Here is a 26,768-nt window from a genome sequence, read left to right as displayed (position 1 = left end):
ATTGGTATGCATATCAATTAGGTTTTTCCAATTTTTGGTTATTATGATTAGTGCTGCTATATATATTCTGTTGCCATTATTTTTTTCCTGTTACTTTGGAGGAGAATTTTGTAGTTATTTGTGAAAATGAAGTACGTAAGCGATTTTAAAATATTTTCAAATAGCAAAGCTAAGCATTATGTCTGGGTCGTTAGTCTCTAGTGTCTTGTTTATTTATTTGGTAATGCTGTAGGTACTATTTCTTGAGTATGCCCTATTGTTTGATGTTTTGGTGCCTCTGCATCTGGCCAAGAAAGGGAGGAACAGCGCATAGGATGATATGGTCTGATTTGTATTTTATAACAAGCATTAGGGTTATAATAGTCAGTTAGGGAGCTGCATAGAAGTTCAGATGAGCGAGGTGCTAAGTGACTGGGATGGCCATGTATGTGGCGTATGTTTATTCTTTTATCATAAAAGGACATTAATTCTTTCTCTCGGCTGGTTAGTAATGCAGTGGCTTTCATACTTCTTTTTTTAAACTTCCATCCTTAAAGAGAAATATATCTTGCACTATAACCCAGTATACACATACTACATATAAATTTTAATGCACAATAGAAACAAGATTTGCATGAAATGCTTACTTGCACTCCTTCCAAAGTGCTGATCTATTTTATTAAAAAATTGTGAGCCTTGGCCAGCTAAATTGATTTTGTGTCCTAGTACTGGGTTGTAGTCTGCAGTTTGAAAAGCACTCTTAAAAAAGTGTGTGACTATACTTAATGATAACATTCCATAACTGCATGCCATAAACTTGTAGAAGGCTCTACTTTAAATTCACTCTCTGATGAAAATCAGTGTTAAAATGATGTTTATTTTAATGCTTCAGGTTTTTTTAATAAACAAGTCCTAAATTAAGGTTAGTTTCACAGATTTGGGCTTTTTGTTTTTTTAATGTTTATGTATTTTTGAGAAAGAGAGAGAGACAGCGTGACCAGAGGAAGGGCAGAGAGAGAGGGAGACGCAGAATCTGAAGCAGGCTCCAGGCTCTGAGCACAGAGTCTGATGCAGGGCTCGAACCCACAAGCTGTGAGATCATGACCTGAGCTGAAGTCGGACACTTAACCGACTGAGCCACCCAAGTGCCCCACAGATTTGGGTTGTTAAAAAAAAGCTTTATAAATATGTTTTCAATTTAAACGTTGGAATAATAATCATAGTTAAGAAGAGTGAGAATACAGTAATACTAGTTTTGTATTTGATAATTTTATTCCTTTAAGATAAAAAGGATAGACACTCAGACAATACTATAATACTAAAACATTGTACCATAGGTAATGTAGAACGTGGGGGAACGGATGCTTCTTCTATAAGGAAGAGAGCCAACCAAGTTTAAGCCCAGACATAAAGAACACATAAATGAGAAGAGAGAATGGGGATACTTTGAGCTAGGTTGTCTTCATATGTTATTTTAGTTACTCATGATAGTAACTCTGAAGTCTGTTAAAATCCCACTAGTCTCATACAGCTAATAGGATCTTAGACCATGTTTAGAGAAGAATCTTTATTTTTCCCTGCTGTAGATTTCCTTGAAATACTGAATTGTTCTTGCTTATTCAAAATACCTCAACTCAGTTTGGTATTTCATTGGCTCCTATTGCCCTATATTTTGCTCACATTATAGTCTGTGCATTTAAAAACATTATTTTGAGACGGAATCTGTAGGATTCACCAACTTGTTAAAGGCATCCATTTAAAGATTAAAGACCTCTATAAGATACTCTCGTGTTTCACATGTTGTTTCAGAAGAAAAGTAAATTGATATGGTGCCTAAGAAGGCACATATTAATTACCTAGTGTGTGTCACAATCACAGTGTTGGGCAAAAGATGAATGGTCCTTGACAGATTGTGTATACATAAGAATAATTACAATAAAATCTATTGTTCAGAAGTGCAACCTCAAGGTGGATGTTTGACTCTGCCTCGTGGTGGGGATCAGACAGGATGGCTGAAATCTGAGCTAGGTCTTGAATATTGAAAGAGTGTAGTAAGTTTAAAAAAAAAAAAGTAAATTTTATTCTATTTGATGGAACAGCATCTGCAAAGGTGTGAAAGAGCAGGATGTGCTTGGAGAACTGAAGGAGAACATTATTGTTCTAATGTAAATGTTAGAATTATTATTCAGATATCTTGATTGCCACCAAGGTAGATAGCAATTGTGTTACTGTATCATGACGTAGTTCCAGGTTTACGGTTATCTGCATCAATCTGAGATTAACTGTGATATACTTAGCACAAACTGTAAAACATGTAAATAATGGGGTCAGAGTTTCTTTTTCCGTTTATTATTATTTTTTAGGTAATGAGCAAATGGTGTTTTACTCAGGAGCAGTGTATAAAAGTGTTTTACTTCCTAATGTCTTTTTCGAAGAAGTACTTTATTTTGGTTAGGCAGAAAGAAGTTGAAGGTGGAATATTTATAGTGGTCTTAAAATGTTTCTTCTATTTGTCATTTTTTCCCCAGAATTGAATTTGTTGAATACTTTTGTTTAAGATACAAATTTCAGAGAAGCAACAAAATGCACTTTCCCCTCGGCATCAGAAAGGGGAATCTTCATATTGAAGATGAATCATTTCCTAATGTCAAGAATAAGCTATGAGTGTACTTTTACTTCTTTTAAACCTCAGTTTGTAACATCGAGGTGATTTCACTTGGGAATGAAATAATCATTTCAATTCCAAAGATTCTATATCTGGCGATTATATAAAAGGTTTTTCTTCTTTTTTTTTTTTTTAAGAAATGGACTTTCTGAATTTCATTGTCTTTTGGATATTGGTTATCATGAAACACAAAAAGTCATGTATTAAAGATACATATTAAATATTAAGAATTATTATCTAAAGAACTTCATTTAAATTTTAATATAAAGAGTATTTCAATGTGGGTTTACGTGTGTGTATGCAATTGTTACAAATTGTTTTAGAGAAGTGTTTTTAGCATACAAGGAATGGGCCAAATATCTGATTTATTCGAGATAGTTTTATGATATTTCTCATCTGTGTCTTACTGATTTCTATAAATTGTAATGTGACAAACAAAGTTGAATATCAGATAATATGGGGAATGATTCTTAGCAAGGAAGTCAAGATATTCTCGCCCAGGCTGCCTCTCTGGCATCTCCCACTATATTTCTCTTCCCCTTCTTTTCTCATACACACTTTATGCCAAATGACAATACTCTCAACTTCCTGAATTCTCCATCTGTTTTCATGCTTTGCATATGAAATACTAAAGATTGAATCAGTCTTCATTTTCTGCCCATCACAATTTTGCATATCCTTAAAGTCCAGGATGTGTAGGATATTTAAAAACTGAAACATCTGTGACGTCATCGAAGTCTTCTATGAAGTCATGCCAACACCATCCACAATTAATGGCTTTTTCTTTGTGTTGCAAAACCATTTTTCTTACATATTTATTTAGTATATGTTTCATTTTTCCTTGTGTTATAGTTTATTGATATTCATCTTAGGTCTATACTTGTTCATCTATGTCTTTCTTACTGATGACAAGATTGGCTCATATTCAACTTTAAATTTTTGCTCCATCACTTATAAAATAGGGTACACATAGTACACATTTGTGTATTCATTGTTAATTCAGCATTTGTAAATATTTATTGAGGACGTGGCTATGGGCCATGGATCATGCTTCTCAGTGGGATAGAATGGACAGCAGAAACAGACAAAATAATCCTCACAAATTATATTTTCTAATTAGAGAGATAGGCATTAATCAAATAATCGTATATATGAATAAAAGGAAGGATGTGGAAATGCTATAGTATACTATAGTGCTTTGAAAATACTTCATGGAGGGATTTAACATAGTCAGAGATGCTAAGGAGAAATTTTCCAAGGAAGTGCAGTGAGAATACTGAGGAATTATGGAAGTGAAGAGTACAAAGTGTCATTGTTACATTGGCCTCATGAAATTGTCGGGGAACTTTCTTTCGCTTTTCTTCTGAAACAACATATAAAACATGAGAGAACCTTATAGAAGTCCTTAATCTGGTTTTTAAATGCACAGAATGTAATGCAAGGAAAATATAGGTCAATAAAGGAGCCAATTAAATTGGGGAAAAAAAACCCATATATTTATGGACTCTTTGGGGGTAGATGAGAAGTTAAGATGAAGAAAGTTGAGTTAAAAAATTCACCTGTAAAGCCATATAGGTGGTGACTGTTTTTTGAGGGCTGGCAATAAATGCACTTAATGTGTTAGTAGGAGAAAAGACACAACATTGTAAAGATGTCAAATCTCCTAAAACGAATCTATCAATGCAATGCAATTTTAGTAGAAATTCCACCAAGAGTTTCAAGAGAATTGGATTAAAGGATTAAAATATTTATGTAGAAGAAAAACATTTACAAATAGCAAAGAAATTTTTCTAACAGAAGAGTAAAGAGGAGGATTCCTTTTGCCAGATATCAAAATGAGTTACAAAGGCCCAGGTAGTATATGTTCTGGAATATGTGGCATTCCTTTACATTTGTTTTTTTTTTTGTTTTTTTTTTTTCCCCTGAGATTATCCCGTTAGTAAAAGGAAATGGCTTTATTTTGAGTTGTTAACAGTATCTGTCTTATTATGAAAGCCCAGGATTAGTTTGAACTAGAAAGTACTGCTGAGTGAAGACACATTATCCTGAAAGGACCTCAAACAAATATACTTATACCTATAGATATTACCCGATGGAATCTGTGAAAGGGAGATAAAGAAATTAAGCGTTAGTCTAGAAATTACTGGGGGGTATGGCCCCACAATGGTTAGTGTTGGAAGTTGTGGTAAACAAACCTTTTAAAGATTAAAGAAGGAGTCATGTAAATGGTTAGCTTGTGAGGATCATGAAAACATTATCTATGAGATGAGTAAGAAAACAGCAGCAGCCACAAAAGCATCTGTGGCTGGTTATAAAATTATCAGGAATAGCAGGATTTCCAGGAACTGATAGATTAAAAAGTTCCAATTTTTCAAGTAACTCAGAAGTGAAGAAAATTTACTTTGGAAAACACTGAGTTCATTGAGTGGCTTTAGTGATGATGGAGACATTGATGTGGAAAATACACATGAAAATTTGGATAAAATAGGGGTGCGTGGCTGGCTCACTTGTAGAGCATGAGACTTTAGATCTTGGGGTTGTGAGCTCAAGACCCATGTTGGTTGTAGAGATTACGTGAAGATAAAATCTTTAAAAAAATTTGGAAAAAATAGTTTTATGAAGCAATAAAGTGGAAAAAGCAATATTTATAATTTGATATTGTGTACATCTTTTAAATATTTATTTGTAATAAATGTTTTAAATGAAAGTGTATCTTTGACTTTTATGTCTATATTCAGGATCTGCAAAATGTGGTGTGTGGGTCAAATCCTGCCTGCTGCCTGTTTCTGTAAATAAAGTTTTACTGGAACACAGTCATACTTACTTGTTTTTGTATTGTCTGTGGCTGCTTTCACAGCCTAAGGGCAGAGCTGAGTAGTTGTGACAGAGGCCCTAGTGTCCACAATACTTAAAATATATACTGTCTAGCTCTTTACAGAGAGTTTGCTGATCTCTGATCTATATCATTGGAAAGTTATATATTTAAATTTATATTAAATTTAAATCTTATAGACCCTTCATTGTATTTGGAGTTTGGTTCTGACAGTGTTGTTCTGGAGTAGGAACAGCACAAAAATCAATGAAATAGGATACAGAGTCTGTAAATAGACCTATGCACATGTGGGAACTTAGTATATGATAGATTGCCATCACAAATAAGTGGAAGAAAGGATGGACTATTTAATGGTGCTGGGAAAATGCAATCTCTATATGGAGAAGATTGAAATTAAATTCTTGCATCATATCACATATAAAAATAAACTTCAGATCGATTAAAAGCCGAAATGTGAGAGGCAAAATTATAAAGCTATTAGAAGAAACCAGATTTTTTTTGTGACTGACTTAGGGATAAGTAAGAATTTTTTATAGCCAGCCACTGAAACCACAAACCCTGAAGGGAGAAATTGATGTATTTGACTATATCAAAATTAGAGATTTCTGTTTAACAAAGGACATCATGTACAAAATTAACAATCATCAGACTAGGATATTTGTTTTGCCTAACTTATAAATGATTAACATATAGGTTATATAGGATCCTACTGCAAATCATCAAGGAAAATATAGGAAATCCAACAGAGTATTGAATGCAACTGGAGTAAGGATGGAGTGAATAGACAATTCATAGGAGAGGCAGTCCAGTGGCGTGAACTTTATTAGAAGTCAGAAAAACATGAACTGAAAAAAAAAAAAACCAACAAAGCCACATCAATTTGTATCTACTAAAGCTGAAAAAATATTGTAAGTGAAATAATATCACACATTGGCACAGACAAGAAAAACTAGAACCTTCGTACCCTTCTTGCAGGTATGCTAATTGGGTTAAGCCACTTGGGAGAGCAGTTTCAAAATATTTAGTGAACCTGAGTATGTATACCATATTCCTGCATGTATATCCCAGAGAAAACCATACTGGCTTACCTCAGAGTTATTGTGTGTTGAGTTCCAGACCACCGCAGTAAAGTGAATATCAAAATAAGCAAGTCAAATGAAATTCTTGGTTTCCAAGTGCATATGAAAGTTATGTGTGTGCTATACTGTAGTCTATAGTGTGCAGTAGCATTCTGTCTAAGAAAAAACCAATGTCTATACCTTAATTAAAAAGTACTGTCTTGTTAAAAAATGCTCTCATTACTGATTACCGATCACTGTAACAAATATAATAATAATGAAAAAGTTTGAAATATTGTGACAATTACCAAAACGACACAGAAACATTACATGAGCACATGCTGTTGGAGAAATGGTGCCAGTAGACTTGCTCGATGCAGGGCGTAAACCTTCAATTTGTAAAACATGCAATATCTGAAAAGTGCAATAAAATGAGTATTTATACAGGTATGCGTGTATATGGGTTTATGAATACATCATTACAGAAATACTGTATAGTAATGAGTTATAAAGGGCCAACTTAAAAAAATAAATGGATGAATAAAATGTGATTTATGTAAATGGAACATTATACATCCATTAAATGCATGAACTAGATACAAAAACTGTAGTGGTTAAAAGCGTGGATTCTGGAGCAACACTGAATTTGGATCTGGTTTTAATGATTTACCATCTGTGTGATCATGAGCAAAATGGATTCTCTGCAGAATGGCAATAAAAATAGGATTAATAATAATAGTACCTATCTACTTGATACACCATAAACACCATATGCATTATACCGTTTTAGATTTAAATATAAAAATGTAAAGTTAAGTGACAAACATAAGCAGAAACAAGTAAATGGCAAAATGCCATTTATGTAAATATACAAGACTGGTTATCCGATAGAAGGGAAATCACAGTGGGAAAAGGAAAATAATGAATTAAAATAGAAGCCAAGCATGGATCAGTGCCATAAAGCTTATGATCAGCTATTCTGGATACCTAAGGTTTAAAAAAAGCAAAAGGAAAAAAAAAAAAAGAAAACAAAGAGTGCATTGCAATCCATTCCAGGTGGAAGCAAGAGCATGTATAAAGTGCAAAGACCAGTAATGAGATACACAATGATAGGTCTGAAGAATGAAAGAAAGCCAGAATAGCTTTAACAGAATGAGGGTAAAGAAACAGTGCAAAACTTGAGGTTGAAAAGGGAATGTATGCCAGAATATTCAAGGCTTTGTAAGTCTTCATAAGAAGTTTTTTCTCTTTCTTTTTCTTTCTTTCTTTCTTTCTTTTCTTTTCTTTCTTTCTTTTCTTTCTTTCTTTCTTTCTTTCTTTCTTTCTTTCTTCTTTCTTTCTTTCTCTTTCTTTGTCTCTCTCCCTTTCTTTCTTTCTTTCTCTTTCTTTCTTTCTTTCTTTTTCTTTCTTTCTTTCTCTCTCTCTCTTTCTTTCTCTCTCTCTTTCTTTCTTTCTTTCTTTCTTTCTTTCTTTCTTTCTTTCTTTCTTTCTTTCTTTCTTTCTTTCTTTCTTTCACAATCAGAAGCCATTAGAGCATTTTAAACAGTATCTTTTAGGAAAGGTAATTTTTCCTGTGTGCCCAATAGATTGAGGCAGAGAAGTGTGGATGTGAGTAAACTAGCTAGGAGACCAGGTGGGTTTTGATGGTAACAAAGCCTATGGTATTGACAGGGGATATAGAGACAAGCGGAAGGATTCAAGACACATGTAGGAAGTAAAATAGAAAAAAAGTTAGTGATAAATTATGCATGTGAGGGAGAGACATCGTTCTGGAACATTTCTAGATTTCAGGCCATATAATTGAATGGTGGCACCATTTACTGAAATAGGGAACACTTGGAAGGGAATCTGGCTTGTGTAGGAAAGTTATGGGTTCAGTTTTCCACATGTTGAATTTTAGGTGGCATTGAGACTTACAGATAAGATGTTGAGTAGGCAATTGAATTTTAAAGCTCAGAGAAGTCTGAGCTGGACATTTATGTTTATACGTAATTTGTATGTAGGTGGAAATTGAAGCCTTGGATATGGGATAAGACTGCTTAAGAAGACACCACGGAATGAAGAGGGCCTGGATCTTGACCTTTGAAGGAAAAAGAAAATGAAAGGCCACAGATATGGGAAAACAAGCAGAGCATTATGAAAGCCAAGGGGGCAATGAACGTAGTTGAACATAATTTCAAATATTGTTGAGAACTCAGTAAGATCAAGACTAAAAATTTTGTTCACTAATTTTAGGTACAGGGAGACCATTGATAAACTTTGTGAGAATTAGTAAGCAGACCGGAAGCCAGATTAGAGTGGTTGGAGAATAATGGGGCGAGGAAGCAGAGAGAGCATTTTGCATATTTCTGAAGGGGCAGGGGGGATACGCTCTTCTTGGCAAGGAATGCAGTTGAGCTCCTGAATTTGCCTGTACCCCACCAACTCTACGTACAGTAGTTTCTCATTTTATAGGACTTGGAAGGATAAATATACAAAATCTCTCTAAATCTTCCCTTGTTACCTCAAACTGTTGTCGTGTCCTCCCTGGATTGCAGCTTATCTCTGCTCTCCCCACAGCTGCGACCACTGGATCCCATCCTGCAGCCTTAATGCTGCAGTCCTGGGATTTCTACAGTTCTCTGTAAGAGGGTTTCAAACAGAATCCTTTAAATAGTTCTTAGGGATACGTGATTACTAACTTTGCTCCCCATGGGTGAAATGGAGCTTCCACTTCCCTGGAGATGCTATATTTTAGCACAGTTCACTGAGGTAGACTTCTGCTTTTTTTGTTCCAGTGTGTAATTTGCCTAGTACTCCAGCCTCTAGATCTGAAACAAAACCCCGCTCCTTCTAATTTTCCTCTTCCTTCTGCCTTCTCTTTCTCCTGGAGCGTTTACTGAGAGGAACGTCAGAGATCGTAAGCATATCAACAGGTATACAATAGAAATGTACAGCGTATCTCACACATGGAAAGATAATTTTAAGTGGCGGGAGCAACTCCGATGCAGAGCTCATCCACTGGTCCACTTAAACTCACACCTGCTCTGGCACACATTTTATGGACTTGAACTTCCTGTAGTGGTGCTTGTTTTGTGTTAGCAAAGCTTCACTTAAACTTGGTGGGAGATAATCAGGGTAAAACAGTGTATTTGAAGTTACAGGAAAAGTTAGTGAAACTGGCATTAGCTATTTAAATGTATTGACACTAGGTGTGAAAAGGAAGTGTATGTTTGTAATTAAGTAGCTAGGACGGACTCACTTATAGAGTTCTATTTTTAATTTACTTACTGACTTTAGGTTAGCACTTTGAAAGGAACTCTTATTAAAGTCAGGGTTTTTGAGGTATGATTTATTTGCAGTAAAATTCACCCCTTCAAGGTATACACTTCAGTGAATCCTGAAAAAACATAGTTAACTATCTACTACCATAAGCAAGATATAGAACGTTTCCTTCACCCCCAAGAATTCCTTGTGCCTATTTGTAGTTAGTTCTTTTGTTCTACTCCAGTCCCTGATTTCTGTCCTTATAATTTTGCCTTTTCTAGAATGTCATATAAATGAACTCTTATTGTAAAGAAGTGGGCAAACTACGGCCCACAGGCCAAATACTGTTTTTGTGTAAGTGGTGAGTTAAGAATGGTTTTTACACCTAAAAATGATTGAAAAAATTAAAAAAAATGTTTATATATTTTTTAGAGAGAGAGAGAGAGAGAGAGCATGTGGGTGCTCACAAGTGCATGGGGGAGGGGCAAAGAGAGGGAGACTGAGAACCCAAGTAGACTATGCACTTTCAGACAGCACAGAGCCCGATGTGGGGCTCCAACTGATGATCCCAGAGATCCTGACCTGAGCAGAAACCAAGAGTCGGTCGCTTAACTGACTGAACCACCCAGGCATCCCGAAAAAAAATTTTTAATGATGACATTTTGTGAGTGTAAAAATTACACGAAAGTCAAATTTCGTGTTTATAAATAACGTCCTTTGGGACACAGCCTTGCTCGTTCATTTACATATTGCCAACGGCTGCTTTTTGGTTCACATTTTTTGCATACTGTTGAAGAAAGACTTCAACCTAACCTATCTAAGAAGACTTTGTTTAACCCAAGGCCACGATTTTCTTCATTGTTTTCTTCTGGAAATTTTATGGTTTTAGTCATTATATTTAGTTCTGTAATCCATTGATTGCAGTTATGTAATACGTTGAATTAATTTTTGTATAATGTGTGACATATGAGTTGAGGTTCTTTTTTTTAAGTTTTTTTTAATGTTTATTGATTTTTGAGAGAGACAGAGTGCGAGTGGGGGAGGGGCAGAGAGCGAGAGATACAGAATCCGAAGCTGGTTCCAGGCTTTGAGCTGTCAGCACGGAGTCCGATGCAGGGCTTGAACTCACAAACTGTGAGATCATGACCTGAGCCAAAGTCAGTTACTCAACTGACTGAACCACTCAGGTGACCTGAGGTTGATTTTTTTTAGCACATGGATTTCCAATTGCTTTTTTTGCACATGAATTTCCTATTGCTTAGAAGATTATTCTTTCTCTATTGCCTTGACAGCCTTTTGTCGTCTTGTTTTGTTTTGTTTTTAAATTAATGATCATTTAAGCATTGGATTGTTTTGGACTCTATTCTCTTCCATTGGTGTATGTATGTGTTTATTCTTTGCCAATACTGAATATTGACTTGATTACCTCTGGAGCTTTTAGAGTAAGTGTTGACATCAGGTGGTATGAGTCTTCCAACCTTCTTTTTGAAAATATCTTGCCAATGTAGGTGTTTTGCTTTTCCATATAAATTTTAGAGTCAGCTTGTCAATTTCTTAAAAAAAAAATCATGTTGAGTTTTTGATTGAGATAACATTGAATTGAGAGATCAATTTGGAGAGAATTGATACCTTAACAATATTGAGTTTTCTCACTGATGAATACAGCATATTTCTCCTATTACTTAGATCTCCTCTCATCCTTTTTAACAGTAGAGTTATAGTTTCCACCATAAAAAGCCCCTGTGGATACACCTCGGTGGCTCAGTAGGTTGAAGGTCTGACTTTGCCTCAGGTCATGATCTCGCAGTTTGTGGGTTTGAACCCTGAAGCTGGCTTGCTGCTGACAGCGTAGAGCCCTAGAGCCCGCTTAGGATCCTCTGTGTCCCTTCAGTGCCCCTCCCCTGCTCATGCTGTCTCTCTCAAAGATAAAATAAAACTTAAGAACAACAACAACAACAAAAAAGCCTGGATATATTTTGTTCAATTTATACCTGAGCATTTTCTTTCTCTTCTCTTCTTTTTTGATGCCATTGCAGACTGCTTTTAAAATTTTTGATTTCCAATTAATGCAATGCTAGTATATAAAAATACAATTTTGGGGGGGGTTATACTTAGTTTATATCTTGTGACCTTGCTAAAGCGCATTTATTGTAGGAGATTTTTTGTAGTTTCTTTAGGACTTTATATATAGACAATTATGCCATCTGCAAACAGTTTTTTTCCCCCCCTTTCGAATCTTTATGCTTTTTATTTTTTTAATGCACGGGCTAAGATTTCCAGTTCAGTGTTGATTAGGGGTAGTGAGAGAGAACACCTTGCTTTGTTCCTGACTTTAGAGGGAAAGCATTAAATCCTTCACAATATAGTATGATTTCAACTATAGGCTTCTCTATAGATACCCTTATTGCATTAAGGAAGTTTTCCTAGTTAGCTGAGTCAAGTGTTTTCTCCATATATTTTGACAGAATCATATGTTTTCCCCCTTAGTCTGTTAATAGGGTGAATTATATCGCTTAAATTTAGAATGTAGAATCAACCTTGCATTCCCAGGATAAACCTGGTACACCTGTGTGTGATGTATTGTTCTTTAACATGGTTTGATAATGTTGTATTGAGGATTTTTCATCTTTCCATGAGGAATATTGGTCTATAATTTTCTGTTATATTTTTATATGGTTTTGGTATCACAGTAATGCTGGCCTTAGGAAGTTAGAAAGGAAGTGTTCCCTTTTCTTTTTTTCAATGTTTATTTATTTATTTTTTTTTGAGAGAGAGAGAGAGAGAGAAAGAGAGAGATGGAGCCTGAGCCAGGGAGGGGCAGAGAGGAAAGGAGACACAGATCTGAAACAGACTCCAGGCTCTGAGCTGTCAGCACAGGGTGTCCCACAGGGTTCCCTTATTTTCTATTTTCTTATTTTTGATTATGTAGAATTGGTGTTATTTCTTCCTTAAATATTTGGTGGAATTCACCATTAAAGCCAGTGAGAACTGCAGTTTTATTTTTAAAGGTTTTTAATACATATAGGACTTCTCAGGCTATCGGTTTCTTGTGAGGTGTGCTGGTTTCAGTCTTTCAAGGAAATAGTTTATTTCTCATGTGAGTTGTTGAATTTTATGGGCATAGAATTGTTTGTAGTTTTCTCTTGTAATCTTTTACATTAAAAAAAATTTTTTTTAACGTTTATTTATTTTTGAGACAGAGAGAGACAGAGCATGAATGGGGGAGGGTCAGAGAGAGAGAGGGAGACACAGAATCTGAAACAGGCTCCTGGCTCTGAGCTGTCAGCACAGAGCCCAACGCGGGGCTTGAACTCACGAACCGCGAGATCATGACCTGAGCCAAAGTTGGACGCTTAACCGACTGAGCCACCCAGGTGCCCCTGTAATCTTTTACATTTAATTTTGCTTAACAGTGGAGTCCGTAGTGATGTTCCCTCTATCATTCTTGCTCTAGTTAATTTTTATCTTCTCTTTCTCTCTTTTTTTTTTTTTCTCTTGATCATTCTGGCTAGAGGTTTATTAATTTTATTGATTTTTTTTAAAGTTTATTTTTATTTATTTTGAAAGAGAGATAGAAAGCAAGCAGGGAAGTGGCAGAGAGAGAGGGAAAGAGAGAATCCCAAGCAGGCTCCATGCTATCAGTGCAGAGCCTGATGCAGGGCTCCAACTCACGAACTGTGAGATCATGACCTGAGCCGAATCCAATAGTGGAATGCTTAACTGACTGAGACACCCAGGAGCCTGTATTGATTTTTTTTTTAAGCAGCAGCATTTAGTTTCATTGATTTCTTTTATAATTTAAAAAATTTCTTTTCTTATACTTTCTTTGGTTTAATTTTCTCTTCTTTTTTTAGGAAATTGATTTGAGACTTTTCCCCTTTTTAGTGTAAGCACCTATTTTTATGTGTTCTAGGTTTCTATGATCCTTTCAAGGAATATCATACTTCTGCCTCAAGAACTTACTTTAAATTGCTGTGGTTAATGTCTTCCGACAATAAATTCTTTCAACATTTCTTTGCCTGAAAAGTCTTTATTTTACCTTTATTTATTGAAGCATAATTTCACTGCATATGGGATCTTGGGTTGACAGATTTTTTTTCTGTAGTACTTTATATAGATGTTACTACAAAGTGTTCTAACTTCTATGGTTTCTGAAAGATAATCTTTTGTAACTTTTATCACTGGCTCTCTACATATAATGTGTCATTTTCTCTGGCTGCTTTTATAGTTTTCTTTGGTTTTTAGCAGTTTGAGTATGTTGTGTCTAAGTGTGTGTGTATTTGGTGTTGTTCTACAAAGGGTTCTTTGAAGTTCATGTGTCTGTGATTTGGTGTCTTTCATTAATTTTGGAAAATTCTGGCCATTATCCCTTCAAATATTTCCTCTGTTCTGTTTTCTACCTTTTCTTCTGGGACTCCAATTTCATATGTTAGATCAGTTTAGCTCTTAGATGCTATGTGTTTTGTTTTGTTTTGTTTTGTTTTCATTTTGACTCTTTTTTGTTTGTTTGGATTTTTTTTTAATTTTTGTTTATTTATTTTGAGAGGGAGAGAGAGAGAGAGAGAGAGAGAGAGAGAGAGAGAGAGAGAGAGAATCCCAAGCAGGCTCCATGCTGTCAGTGCAGAGTCCAACGAAGGGCTCGAACTCACAAACCATGAGGTCATGACCTCCAGTCATGACCTGAAGTATCTGAGAGTCAGATACCTAGGCGACTGAGCCACCCAGGTGCCCCTGGATATTTTTTATTGGCTTATTTCAAGTTTACTGGTCTTTTCCTTGGTTCTTTCAAGTCTACTTATGAGCCTATCAAAGAAATTATTCATCTATAATGCCATGTTTTCTATTTCCAGCATTTTCTTTCTTTTCTAAATGTTTTTCTTAATTTATTTTGAGACAGAGAGAGAGAGAGAGAGCGAGAGCATGGGAGAGGGGCAGAGAGAGAGGGAGAGGGAGAATCCCAAGCAGGTTCTGCACTGTCAGCACGCAGCCTGGCACAGGGCTTGATCCCACGAACCATGAGATCATGACCTGAGCTGAAGTCAAGAATCAGACACTTAACTGACTGAGCCACCCAGCCACTCCTATTTCCAGCATTTTCATATGACTCTTACCCGTTCCATCTTTCTGCTTCAGTACCCCATCTGGTCCTGCCTGTTGTCCACTTTTTTCTATGGATCTTTTACCTTAATAATTATAATCATTTTGAAGTCTTCTGATAATTCCATCATTCTTGTCATCTCTGAATTTAATTATATTATTTTATCTCTTGACAATGGGTTGTTTATTCCTTACAATTTTTTCCTGAATCTCATGGTTTTGAATTGTATTTTTGCCTTAAAGTGGGCATGACTTTTCTGTCAGACTGTTAGTGTTGGGAATTAAATCATCATCAAGTCAGAGGTTCAGATAGGTTTGGACTTTGTTGTTGCCATCATTATTTTTAGCGCATTGCAGTCTTCAAATTGGGGGGAGTGGCGTGGAGGGGCGTCTCTCCTTATACTCTCACCTTTTCCGCGGCAGTAGATCATTGATGCTTATTTCTTGATTTTAGCTTTGTGGCAGGGGCAAGGGTGTTCTGTTCTGTTTTCCTATTCTTTGTTTTTGATGGGACCTCGCCACCTGGGTCTTATGGATGAGGCTTGCTCAGAGTTCTTAGGTCCTTATTCCCATGGAAGTAAATCCACTTGTATGTCTGATAGGTTTGGGACAGGAATTTCCATCCCTCCCCTAGCGATGAAAGGCCATTGATTTGAAAATAGGATGTTGGTTGAAGATGGTTTCCTGTCCCTCTTTCATGGGTGGAGGTTTTTTTCCTTTAAACTTTTCCTTAGCTGCAGGGGATCTCTACCTTTGTCCTGGGATTACAGAGTTTCCTTCTTCTCCCTGTGGCTCATAGCTTGGTTTTTTTTAGGAGAGAGAGTCTGGGGAATTATGCCTGTACCCCAGCAGCCACTAGGTACCTCTTTTGCACCTGAGCATGTATACCCCTAAAGGTTCTTTGTTCTCATGGCCTGCTCTCAATCTTCCTCCTAAGTACCCAGGAGAGGCCTGCAGAAAAGTGCTTGCGAGGGAGCGTGAGCTTTCCTTGAGTCTGGGCCCTTAGCTATTCCAAACTGTCACGTGAGCCCACACTTAGCCTTTCACAATTCGTTAAAATTTTAACTGATTTCCTCTTACCCGCCTGTATGGTGGCCCCTCTTTCTCCTTCTCCTCTCCCCTGCTGAAGGTGGAGCAGTGTGCTTCATTTCTCTTTGGAGGGGCTTGCTGCTGTTTGCAGTTCAGACTATTTGTTTGCCTTATGTCCTCAACTCTCTGAAGGGCTCAGGAAAAGTTAGGATTTTGTAGATTATTTAGCCTTTTGTTACTTTTAGGATGGGAGTGACATTATTTACAACTTTGTAAGTTCTAAGCCGAGTGCATTGTAGTTTTTAAACATCTTTTTTCATTTCTGACAATAATGGAAGTGAAAAGTTTTATCCCTGTTTATTTTCAATGAGTAAATGATACCTTTTTCTAGGTATCTTTTTTCTTATTTTGTTTTTAAGGTAAAAGTTGGCCTTTTATTTGCTCGACTCCTAATATTTCAGTGTTTTTATAGCCAACTAATGTCCAGACTGTTGAACAGATTTAAACAATTAGTGAGAGCACTCATCCAGTGTTTTCCCCTCTGTTTGGATTCTTCAGATCACTCTAATTGAGAGTTGTCTCAATGATTTGAAGTTCATAGGTTCTGCCTGTACTGTGTAAGTCAAATTAGCTCAGTCTATTTCTAAAGCTAAAATGTTGAAAAATACGATTTTAAATATTTTAGGGCATATGATTGAAAATATATTGCAAATGGCAGAATGAAATTTTGCAGTTATAACTCAAAGAGAGATCTCTATTAGCATGTATCAGTTGGCTCTTAAATTAACATGTATATCAGAGAGCAGAACTAGTTGCAACATTCTTGTGATTTGCCACGTAAGATGTTATTCTATAATCAGAAAATAAACTTTTTATTCTTTATTCTCATTTTATGAGTTTCTTGGATATAAGATTGTATATCGATTGCAGGAATTACTATTTTTTTGTGAGCCCATCAGGAAACCAAATGTTTCTTATTCGTTTTTCCTGCAGAAAGCTTCATCAGCAGTTTGAAATGTACAAGGAGCAGGTGAAGAAGATGGGAGAAGAATCACAACAGCAGCAAGAACAGAAGGGTGACGCCCCAACCTGTGGTATCTGCCACAAAACTAAATTTGCTGATGGATGTGGCCATAACTGTTCATATTGCCAAACAAAGTTCTGTGCTCGTTGTGGAGGTCGAGTGTCATTACGTTCAAACAAGGTACAGAATGAAAACCACACGTAATTCTGTTATAGTTAAGCTTATAATATTGTTAAGCTAATTGTAAATACAATGAAACAGACAATTGAAATTAATATTCAGGTTAACCAACGAATAAAAAAAACTTCTAGTGTCTTCATTTTAGATGAAAGAAAATTTTAATCTTTCCTTTCAGTTAAAAAGATACTTGTCTCATTGTTTATGGCCTTTAGCTAATGGTTTTGTTTAGAATCACAGGATCTTAGACTTTCGAAGATGATGAAAATAATTTATAGATCAGTTGGTCTAACTCCTTTATTTTACAGGTGCAGAAAACTCAGATCCAGGGAGACCAAAGGTCATTCTTCGTGTCACACAATTGATTAATGTTAGAGCAGTGACACTGCTTTTTCCATTTTTACACATAATTTTATAAACTTTGTAGACCTACTCTTCCTTTGACCCCTGTTTTCTCTCCTTTTGAAAGAGGCTCTTTTCAGCTTTGAGAGTCTGTCTTTTATAATTTTATAGCTTTTGAAGCTACATTACCCTTTATTTTTGTTTTGACATTAATGAAATAAACATTAGATTATGGAATTTAAAGAGGAAATAATAAGGAGATGTTTTAGACTCATCCTAGATTTTTTTAGTTTATCCATCCACTTTAGGGAATATCTAATGCTACCCAAAGAATGCTTTTTGAAATAAGCAAAAACAGTATTATAAAATGTTTTCCTTGGTAAGTTCTTTACAATTTACATTTGTATCCTTACTAGTATTTTATCACTCAGTTCTTAGGTAGTTTTAAAATAGGGAGCTAATGTTTGTACATACATTACTCACACATAGTTATGGGGATTTGTTCCCCTGTGTAATTTCATGTCTCCATTTTCTCATTGTTTCCTGTTTCTCATTGTTTTGTTTTGCCCAGAATTAATCATTTTCTGTTTTCTCCCCCCTAATGTTTCCTCCTGGTTTACCTGATTATTGTTCTTTACCTTGACTAGTTACATTGGCTACAAACTCCAGTACGGTTCTGAATCAAAGTAGTGACAGCACATATCCCTGTTTTGTTCTTGTTCTTAGGGAGGAAGCATTCAGTCCTTCATTATTAGGTATTATATTAGCTGCCAGCTTTTCATAGATGCCTATCTACTCCTAATTTGCTGAGAGGTGGTGTTTTTTTGGTTTTGTTTTTGGTTTATTTGTTTGTTTTCACATCAGGAATAGATGGTGGAAATTGCCAAATGTTGTTACTCCATCTATTGAGATTAATCATATTTCTTCTTTGCTTGTTAATGTGGGGAACTACATTGGTTGATTTTGAAATGCTAAACCAACTATATTCCTGGGACGAATCCCATTTGCTTATGATGGATTGTCCCTTTTATGTAATGATGGGTTTGATTTGATTATTAAAGTTTTGTTTACAATTTTTGCTTCTATGTTCACGAGTGTTAGTGTCTATAGTTTTCTTTTCTCGTAATATGTTTCTTTGATTTTGCTATCACAGTAATGCTGTCCTGATAAAATGCGTTGGGAAGTATTTCCTCTTCTTGAGTGTTTTCGAAAAGTTTCTGTAGGATTGATACTCTTATCCTTTAATATTTGGTAGATTTTACCAGTGAAGACATCTGGGCATGCTGTTTTATTATTTTTTTGGGGGGGGAGGGTTAAGTACAGTGTCAATTTCTTTGGTAGATATAGGTTTATTCAAGTTATTTACTTATTTTTTTTTTTTTTGAACGAGCTTTGGTGTTTTTCAAAGAATTTCTCCAGATCCTTATAAACTGTCAAATTTATTGACATAAATCTGTTCACAGTATTCTATTATTATTCTTTAATATTTGTAGGATATGTAGTGATGCTACCTCTTTAATTTCTGCTCCTGGTAATTTATATTTTCTCTCTTTTTTCCTGCTTAGTTTGGCTAGAAACTTATCAATTTTAATGATCGTCTCAAAGAACTAGTTTTTTGTTTCATTAGTTGCCTCTATTGGTGATTTCATCTTTGGTCTTTATTATTTCTGCTGACTTTGGGTTTAATTTTCTCTTTTTCTGGTTTCTTAGGTGGCAGCTGAGGTCTTTGCTTTGAGATGTCTCTTCTTTTCTAATATAGGCATTATGTGCTGTCAGTTTCCCCCAAGTACTACTTTGTTGACATCCCCAAAATTCTGATATGTTGTCTTTTCATTTTCATTCTGTTAAAAATACTTTCAAGTTTTCCCTTTCTTTTTAGAGCCATGAATAATTCAGAAGTATGTTATTTATTTTCCAAATACTAGGGAGTTTCCAGAGATCTGTATGAGTTTCTTTATCCCTGGTAACATTCTTTGCTCTGAAGTATGGTAATTACTTTTAATTTAATTCTGTTGTAGTCCTAGACATACTTTGAGTGCCTTGAATTCTTTGAAATGTATTGATACTATTTTATGGCCAGAATATGGTTTATTTTGGTAAATGTATGTACTTTTATTTTTTGATGGAGTGTTTTTAAATGTCCTTTAAGTCAAGTTGGTTAATAGAGTTGTTAAAGTTTAGTATATCCTTTTTGATCTTTTGCTTATTTATTTGATAAATTATTAAGGAAGGATATTGAAATATACAACTATACTTGGATTAATCTGTTTCCTTTTGTAGTTCCTTTTTTTTATTATGAAATTTATTGTCAAATTGGTTTCCATTCCTTTTGTAGTTCTATGTATTTTTGTTTTTGTTTTATGTATTTTATTAGTTTCTGTTTTCAAATGCATAAACATTTAGGATTATTATGTCCTATTAACTAATTGTCCCCTTTGTAATCATGAAATGACTTTCTTTATCCCTGGTAACATTCTTTGCTCTGAAGTCCACTTTGTCTAATTTTAATAGAGCTTTCTATTAGGTAGTATTCACATGGTTTATGTTTTTCTCTTCCTTTACTTTAGAATAATTTGTGTCTTCATATTTAAAGTATTCTTCTTATAGGCATATAATTGGGCCTTGCTTTCTTAGCCAACATGACCATCTCTGCCTTTTAATTGGGGTGTTTAGATAATTTATATTTAATGTAATTTTTGGTATGGTTTGTTTGAATATATCATTTTGCTTTTTTTCTGCTTGTACCATCTGACTTTTGTTTGTTTTTGTTTTTTGGTTTTCTTTGAATTAGTCAAGCACTTTTTAGGATTCAGGTTATGTCCTTCATTGGCTCGTTAATTTTGTTGACTCTGTTTTATAGCTTTGTTGGTTCTTTGTTTTGTCATTTTATTACTCAGTTCAGGATTTGAAGCATACATCTTTAAATTATCATTGTCAGTCTTAACTGATATTATATCATTTTGTGTATAGTATAGTACAAGAACCTTCCAATAGTGTATTACCATTTCTACTCTTCTGGACTTTATGTTATGGTGTCATATATTTTACTTATTTTATACACCCCACAATACTATTATTCTTTTTTATTTAAAAAGTTTATCTTTTAAGGAGTTTTAAATAATAAAAAGAAATATTGTATATTTTCTGTTGTCATCATTTCTGGTACTATTCATTTCTTTTTATAGATCTGTATTTCTATATGCTATCATATGTTATCTGTCTGAAATATTTCCTTCAATATTTCTTGTAGTGTGTGTCTGCTGATGTTGAATACTTTCAACTTTTTATGCTGAGAATTTTGCTTTTTATTTTTATTTATTTATTTTTATTTATTGAGGGGGAGAGAGAGCACGCAAACAGGGTAGGGGCAGAGGAAGAGGGAGGGAGAGAATCTCAAGCAGACTTCATGCTCAGCAAGGAGCCCACCATGGGGCTTGATCTCACCACCATGAGATCATGACCTGAGCTGAAATCAAGAGTTGGGGGCGCTTAACTGACTGAGCCACTCAGGCGCTCTTGCTTTTTTTTTTTTTTAAGATTTTTTTCTAGGTATAGAATTCTGGGTTGACAGTTATTTTCTTTCAGTATTTTAAAGATGTTCCACTATTTCAAATTAGAAGTGTGATACTATTCTCATTTTTGTTTTTCTGCATGTAATATGTCCTTTTTGTCTGATTGTTTTTAAGATAATTCTTTTTATCACTGCTTATGTGCAACTTAATTATAATGTTTGTGTATTTTTATTCATGTTTCTTGTGTTTGGAGCTTTTTTGAGCTTTTTGGATCTCTGAGTTTATAGTTTTCATAGGGTTTTGGAAAATTTTGGCCATTATTTCTTCAAATATTTTTTTGGACTTTTCTTTCTTTTCTTTCAGTAACTCTCATTACCTATACATTAGGCTGCATGACATTGTTCCACAGCTCACTTAAGTTTTTTTCATCAACCCCATTTTTAGCTTTATCTTTGCTTTTCATTTTATGTGTGTTTTATTGGTGTGCTTTTGAGTTTACACTTTTTTTTTTTTTTTTTTTTTTTTTTTTTTTTTTTGGGAATGTCATAGCTGCTGTTAATACCGTTCAATATATTTTTTCATCTTGGACATTGTCTTTATGTCCAGTATTTCAGTTTTGGGCTTTTAAAAATTATCTTCTATTAAAAACAATCTTGTATGATCTATTTAAGTTTTGAACATGTAGAATACATGCTCTGTAATAATTGTTTTGATGTTCTCTTCTGTTAATTTGAACATCTCTGTCAGTTTTTGGGTGGTTTTGATTGATCATTCTCATTATGCTATGCATTTTCCTGATTTTTTATATGCCTGTATCTCATGTTGGGTGCCAAGCACTGTAAATTTTACTTGTTGGGTCGGGATATTTTTGCATTTTCATAACTCTTCTTGAGCTTGGTTCACAGATGCAATTAAGTTACATGGAAACAAGTTAATACTGCATCTTGCTTTTATAAATATTAGGTTGATCTGGAAAAGTGCTCGGTTTAGTACTAATTATTTTCTTCTACTGAGTCAAGGCTTTCCTGAGCACTTTAGCTAATTTTGTATATGCTTATTACATATGAATTAAGAGATTTTCCAATCTTGTTGGTGGACACATCCACTGTTCGCTCTAACTCTTCAGGTGATTTTTTCCCCCTTCCCTGGGTATCTTCTCACATTCATGCTTACTCATCATTACTAAGCTGAATACTTGAAGGGATTGTCTCCAGTTATCTGGGGTTCTCTCTCTGTGCATCTTTTTCTTCTCTGGTAAGTTGGCCACTGAAATGCAGCCATGTTGGTCTCTTCAGATTGTCGGTTTATTCTCTTCTGCTGAGGATGTTTGCCAAGCTGAACTTGAGCTCCTCTGTACTGCTCTGCTGTCTGGAAAGTCTCAACACACTAAAACTGGGGCAATTGTAGAGCTTATTTTGTTTGTTTCCCATATTTTAGCTATCTCTGGACTTCTTTGCCTGATGTCCAGTATCTTGAAAACCATTCTTTTATATATTTTTCTTGTGTTGTATTTTGTTTGCCAGGCAGGTGGAGAAATCTAGTTCTTATTACCCCATTTAGGCCACAAGTAGAAGTCTGTAATGACATCTGACTATAGTTTGCTTGAAATTATATATTCTGGTTTCTAACGTATGGTCACTTTATGCTGAACAAAGTTTTAGTCAATAAATTAAGTAAAATTAAGTAAAATAAATTGAGTGAAAATTGGAATGCCCCTTGGAAGTCTGTTTTATTGTAGAACTATGAAACTCTGCATGTTGTAGGGGTGCCTGTGTGGCTCAGTTGGTTTTAACAAGCAGCCAACTTTGGCTCAGGTCATGAGCTTGCAGTTCGTGGGTTCAAGCCCCGTTTTGGGCTCTGTGGTGACAACTCAGAGCCTGGAGCCTGCTTTGGATTCTGTGTCTCCCTCTCTCTCTGCCCTTCCCCTGCTCACACTCTGTCTCTCTGTCTCTCTGTCTCTCTCTCTCTCTCTAAAAAGTAAATAAACATTAAAAAAAATTTTTTTTAAATCTCTGCATGTTGTGGATTAGCTTGGTGGATGGTTTATGGGAGAGGGAAGGAACCCAAGGCAGTATTCCCTACTTTTCTCATATTTTTTTCTTATATCTGAGGGATGTGTTAGGAGAATGAAACGTAAGTAAAAATAATCTAGATTTTAGCTCAAGAAGGATAGCTTTGGGTTTCTTTTATTGGTTTTCTGCATTTTCATTCATAATCTACTTGAGGAAGCATTCCTTTGTATGATATGTATAAAGGTTGTCTATATTCTAAATGAAAAAAGTACTGAGTTCAGTTTTTCTCTTTTCACATTGGATCATCCTATGTATGCTCTGTTGCCTTATGTAATAGAAGGAGGCTTTTGCTCTCAATAGGTGCTAAATACACTTTTTGATTTATCATAGCCCCAAAGGATTAAGCTCAGCGAAATTTGCTCAGACTATTTTTATGGAGTAGAATAATGAGAATACAAATATTTCATAGCTTAAAATTTAATTATAAAGCTATTTTAAAATTATTTTAGTAATCTCCTATGAGAACAAGATAAAATAACCTTTTGTTTTAATTTTGAGGCTCTTTCATGTGGAGCCATCCTTAACAATTAATTAACTCTTTTGAGATACATTTATGATTCAGCGAGAATAAACTCAGTGCAGGACATATGGAAATACCAATACAATAAGATTTATGAAATATTGATTTCATTTATTTCCTTTTAAGATGATCCCCCTTAGTAAATTAAAGCTATATATTTAGTTCAGATTGAAAAATAATGACTTTATAAGGAAGAAGTTATTTTGTAATCATAGAATGGTGATTCTAATAAGACGAACAATAAAGGTTATATATAATGAGGATTATTTTAAGCTTCAAAGCATAGCAACATTAATTTTTTTTCTTTCTTTTGCCTTTTGGTGGGAAAAATAGATTACCATGTGCTTAAAAGATAATCTAATTTTGAAAAAGTAAAGAATATACATTTTTCAAGATTGTATTAATTTACAAGTGTAATAGATGTGATTTTTTTCACTAGAAATTATATCAGTTTTGAAGCAGAATGAATTATAACTTTAGAATGGTTATAAAAGAAAGTAATCCTGAAGCAAGTCCCTTAAAATATATTGATATACAAGCGTTCAAGATATCACATGCTAAGAGTGAAATAATATAGACATTTCTACTGCATAACCAAGTCATTAAGTATCACTTACATGCAAAAAAATTTTAATGATTAATTTTTAAATTGTTCACTGAGAGATAAATGGTGATTAGAGTATTTTTGCAATCCTTCAGGTAGTTTTTTATTTTTTAGAAATTTCAAGTCATGGGGTGCCTGGCTGGCTCAGTCAGAAGAACATGTGATTCTTGATCTTGGGGTCATGAATTCGAGCCCCACACTGGGTATAGAGATTACTTCAAATAAATCAAATTAAAAAAAATTAAGTCACTGTGATTACCTGCAAGTCTTTGAGTAATGTACTAGTATAATATACAATCAGTTCCCATACACCCAAGGCAAGTGTATGATATATGAGTTTTCTTTTAGACTTCATAGAATTTCTACCTACCAGTATATCAAGAAAAAATTGACATTCTCCCAGAAGAGGATGGCATAAGTTGAGATAATAAAAGAACCAAGTTTTGTTTCTGCCCCAGTGTTGTGTGACTGTGTGACATGTCTTCACTTCATGTCTTAGTGCTTCTGTTTTAAAATCTGTAAAATGAGGGGCGCCTGGGTGGCTCAGTCGGTTAAGCGTCTGACTTTGGCTCAGGTCATGATCTTGCGGTTGGTGAGTTCAAGCCCCGCGTCGGGCTCTGTGCTGACAGCTCAGAGCCTGGAGCCTGTTTCAGATTCTGTGTCTTCCTTTCTCTCTGACCCTCCCCCGTTCGTGCTCTGTCTCTCTCTGTCTCAAAAATAAATAAACATTAAAAAAATTAAAAAAATAAAATAAAAAAAATCTGTAAAATGAAATCATCTGTGATTTCTAAGATCTTTTCTGGGTTTGACATTTTATGATTTTAAAATTAATACTAGGTAACTCATGTAATGCTTGAAGTACTTAAAAGTACATTCATTTAGCCAAATATACTTACTACTTAAATAATTTTAAAAAGGGAATTGAGAAGCTTTCATTAGTTGTTATACGTTGCTATATCTAGTACACTTTGGTTTCTCTCCCCATCCCACATTTGTATGACATGGGAGTGTTGAGGGCACCACTTAAATTTTAGTAACTGTGTTCATAAGCATTTGAGAAATAGGTAAAACTTATTAGAATAATACAATTCGTAGGACCACCCTTAAGCAAGCTGCCGTATTCGGTAGATCCTGAACTTCAAGCCTCTGAGCTCATTAACCTAGAATATGTGTGAATATTGTTAAAAAATGGTTGTAGAATTTAAGAAAAAGAATTATTTCCCCTCATTGATGTCAACCTCCCTTAATGGTACAGGATAAAATAGGGGCTGCGAGAAAAAAATCTAACTTGCAGAATCTTGGGATATTTACACTTCCTCATACATATGAGCATCTGTGGAAGAAGGCAAAACAATGTTGCAAATTGAACATAAACGAAAACATTTTCACCAAAGTTTACACGAACTCACTCCCTCTTCATATGGCATCTTTATATAGTTTTCATCTGGCTCAGCCCCCATTTCTGTCACCTGTATAGCATGATTCAGTGTGGGTAATATTACCGAGAAGAGCAAGGAAGCTTACAAATACTATTGTAGTTATCTGTTTGGGATTGTTTCTCTTCAGGAGCCTCTGGATGATTCCATAGGCATTTTATACTCTTGAGGTATGTGGCAGTGGGCTTGAAAGTGAGGTCCTGTACCCCTGCTGTGGAAGGAAGGAAGGCTTTCTGGAGAGTAGATGAATGTGAATTACTTAAAGGGCAAAAATTTCCATATGTATTCTTTCTTTTTTTTTTTCTTAAAATTGATCCACTGGAGAACATTTCTGTTTTTTGAAATTTTCTTTCCGACTCCCTTTTACAATTGATTGCCCTTACACTCTTCAAAGAAAAGCATGCTTCTTAACCCAGTCTAATGTGGATAAATGTATTGCCTCAGGATGTGAAAATTTCTGGGGTGCCAAACAAAGTGACAATTCTAGAATGTACTGTCCATGAGGGTAAAGCAGTGAGAGGTTTTGTAAGAAATATAGAAAGGGGCGGCACCATGTTTCATTCAGGCAGCAGACTTCTGGCAAGACTCTGGTACCTCATTTCTCTTTTATAATTTTGATGTGAGATGATTGTCATGGTGACCCGTAGAGGCACATTTATTTGAATTTAAAAATGAAGTCAGACTCTGAGAGAAAGTCAGGTTCGTCTGATAGTTTCTCAACATGGCCTGGTTTTGCCAAATAGGTTATATGGCAGACATTTCCCCTATATTGAATGAGGTAAATCCGCAGCCCCAAGATTTGATAAAAATATTATTGAAGTGTACCTACAATACACAGCATATCTGGAAATGTATCCTTTCCAGCTATTTAAACTTCAAATTTAAATGTTATCTTAAAAATGTGTGAGGAGTACATGGTTTCAGAAATTTATTTTAGAAAAAAGAAAAAAATGTATGCAGACTACTGATATATAGCAGGTGCAGTGTATGCTTGGTTAATGGCATATGTGCGTTTGAAAGCTTTGCTCTTTATTTGCTGTCTACTTGCTCCTGACCACTTGGTGGGAAGAATCCTGCTCAGTACCTAGTATCCTCATCAATAGATGAAGTTAGCTCCTTATCCGTAGATAAGATGAGCACTAGGTTAAGATTTTACTTAGCTTGTTTGGGGAAA

The 26,768-nt window shown here is 35.0% G+C and overlaps 1 protein-coding gene across 1 annotated transcript in view; it reads left to right on the top strand.

The window, feature by feature from the left end:
• The window catches only part of RIMS2 (regulating synaptic membrane exocytosis 2), a 600,787-nt gene that overhangs the window by 99,965 nt on the left and 474,054 nt on the right, over positions 1–26,768 (top strand). The window contains exon 2 of the mRNA XM_049633018.1: positions 16,901–17,111. Coding sequence (XP_049488975.1) covers positions 16,901–17,111 — 211 coding nt within the window. The remainder of the gene's footprint in view (positions 1–16,900; positions 17,112–26,768) is intronic.

Source organism: Panthera uncia, chromosome F2, assembly GCF_023721935.1.
Source record: "Panthera uncia isolate 11264 chromosome F2, Puncia_PCG_1.0, whole genome shotgun sequence".
NCBI lineage: Eukaryota > Metazoa > Chordata > Mammalia > Carnivora > Felidae > Panthera > Panthera uncia.
This window is presented reverse-complemented; position numbering and strand designations above follow the sequence as displayed.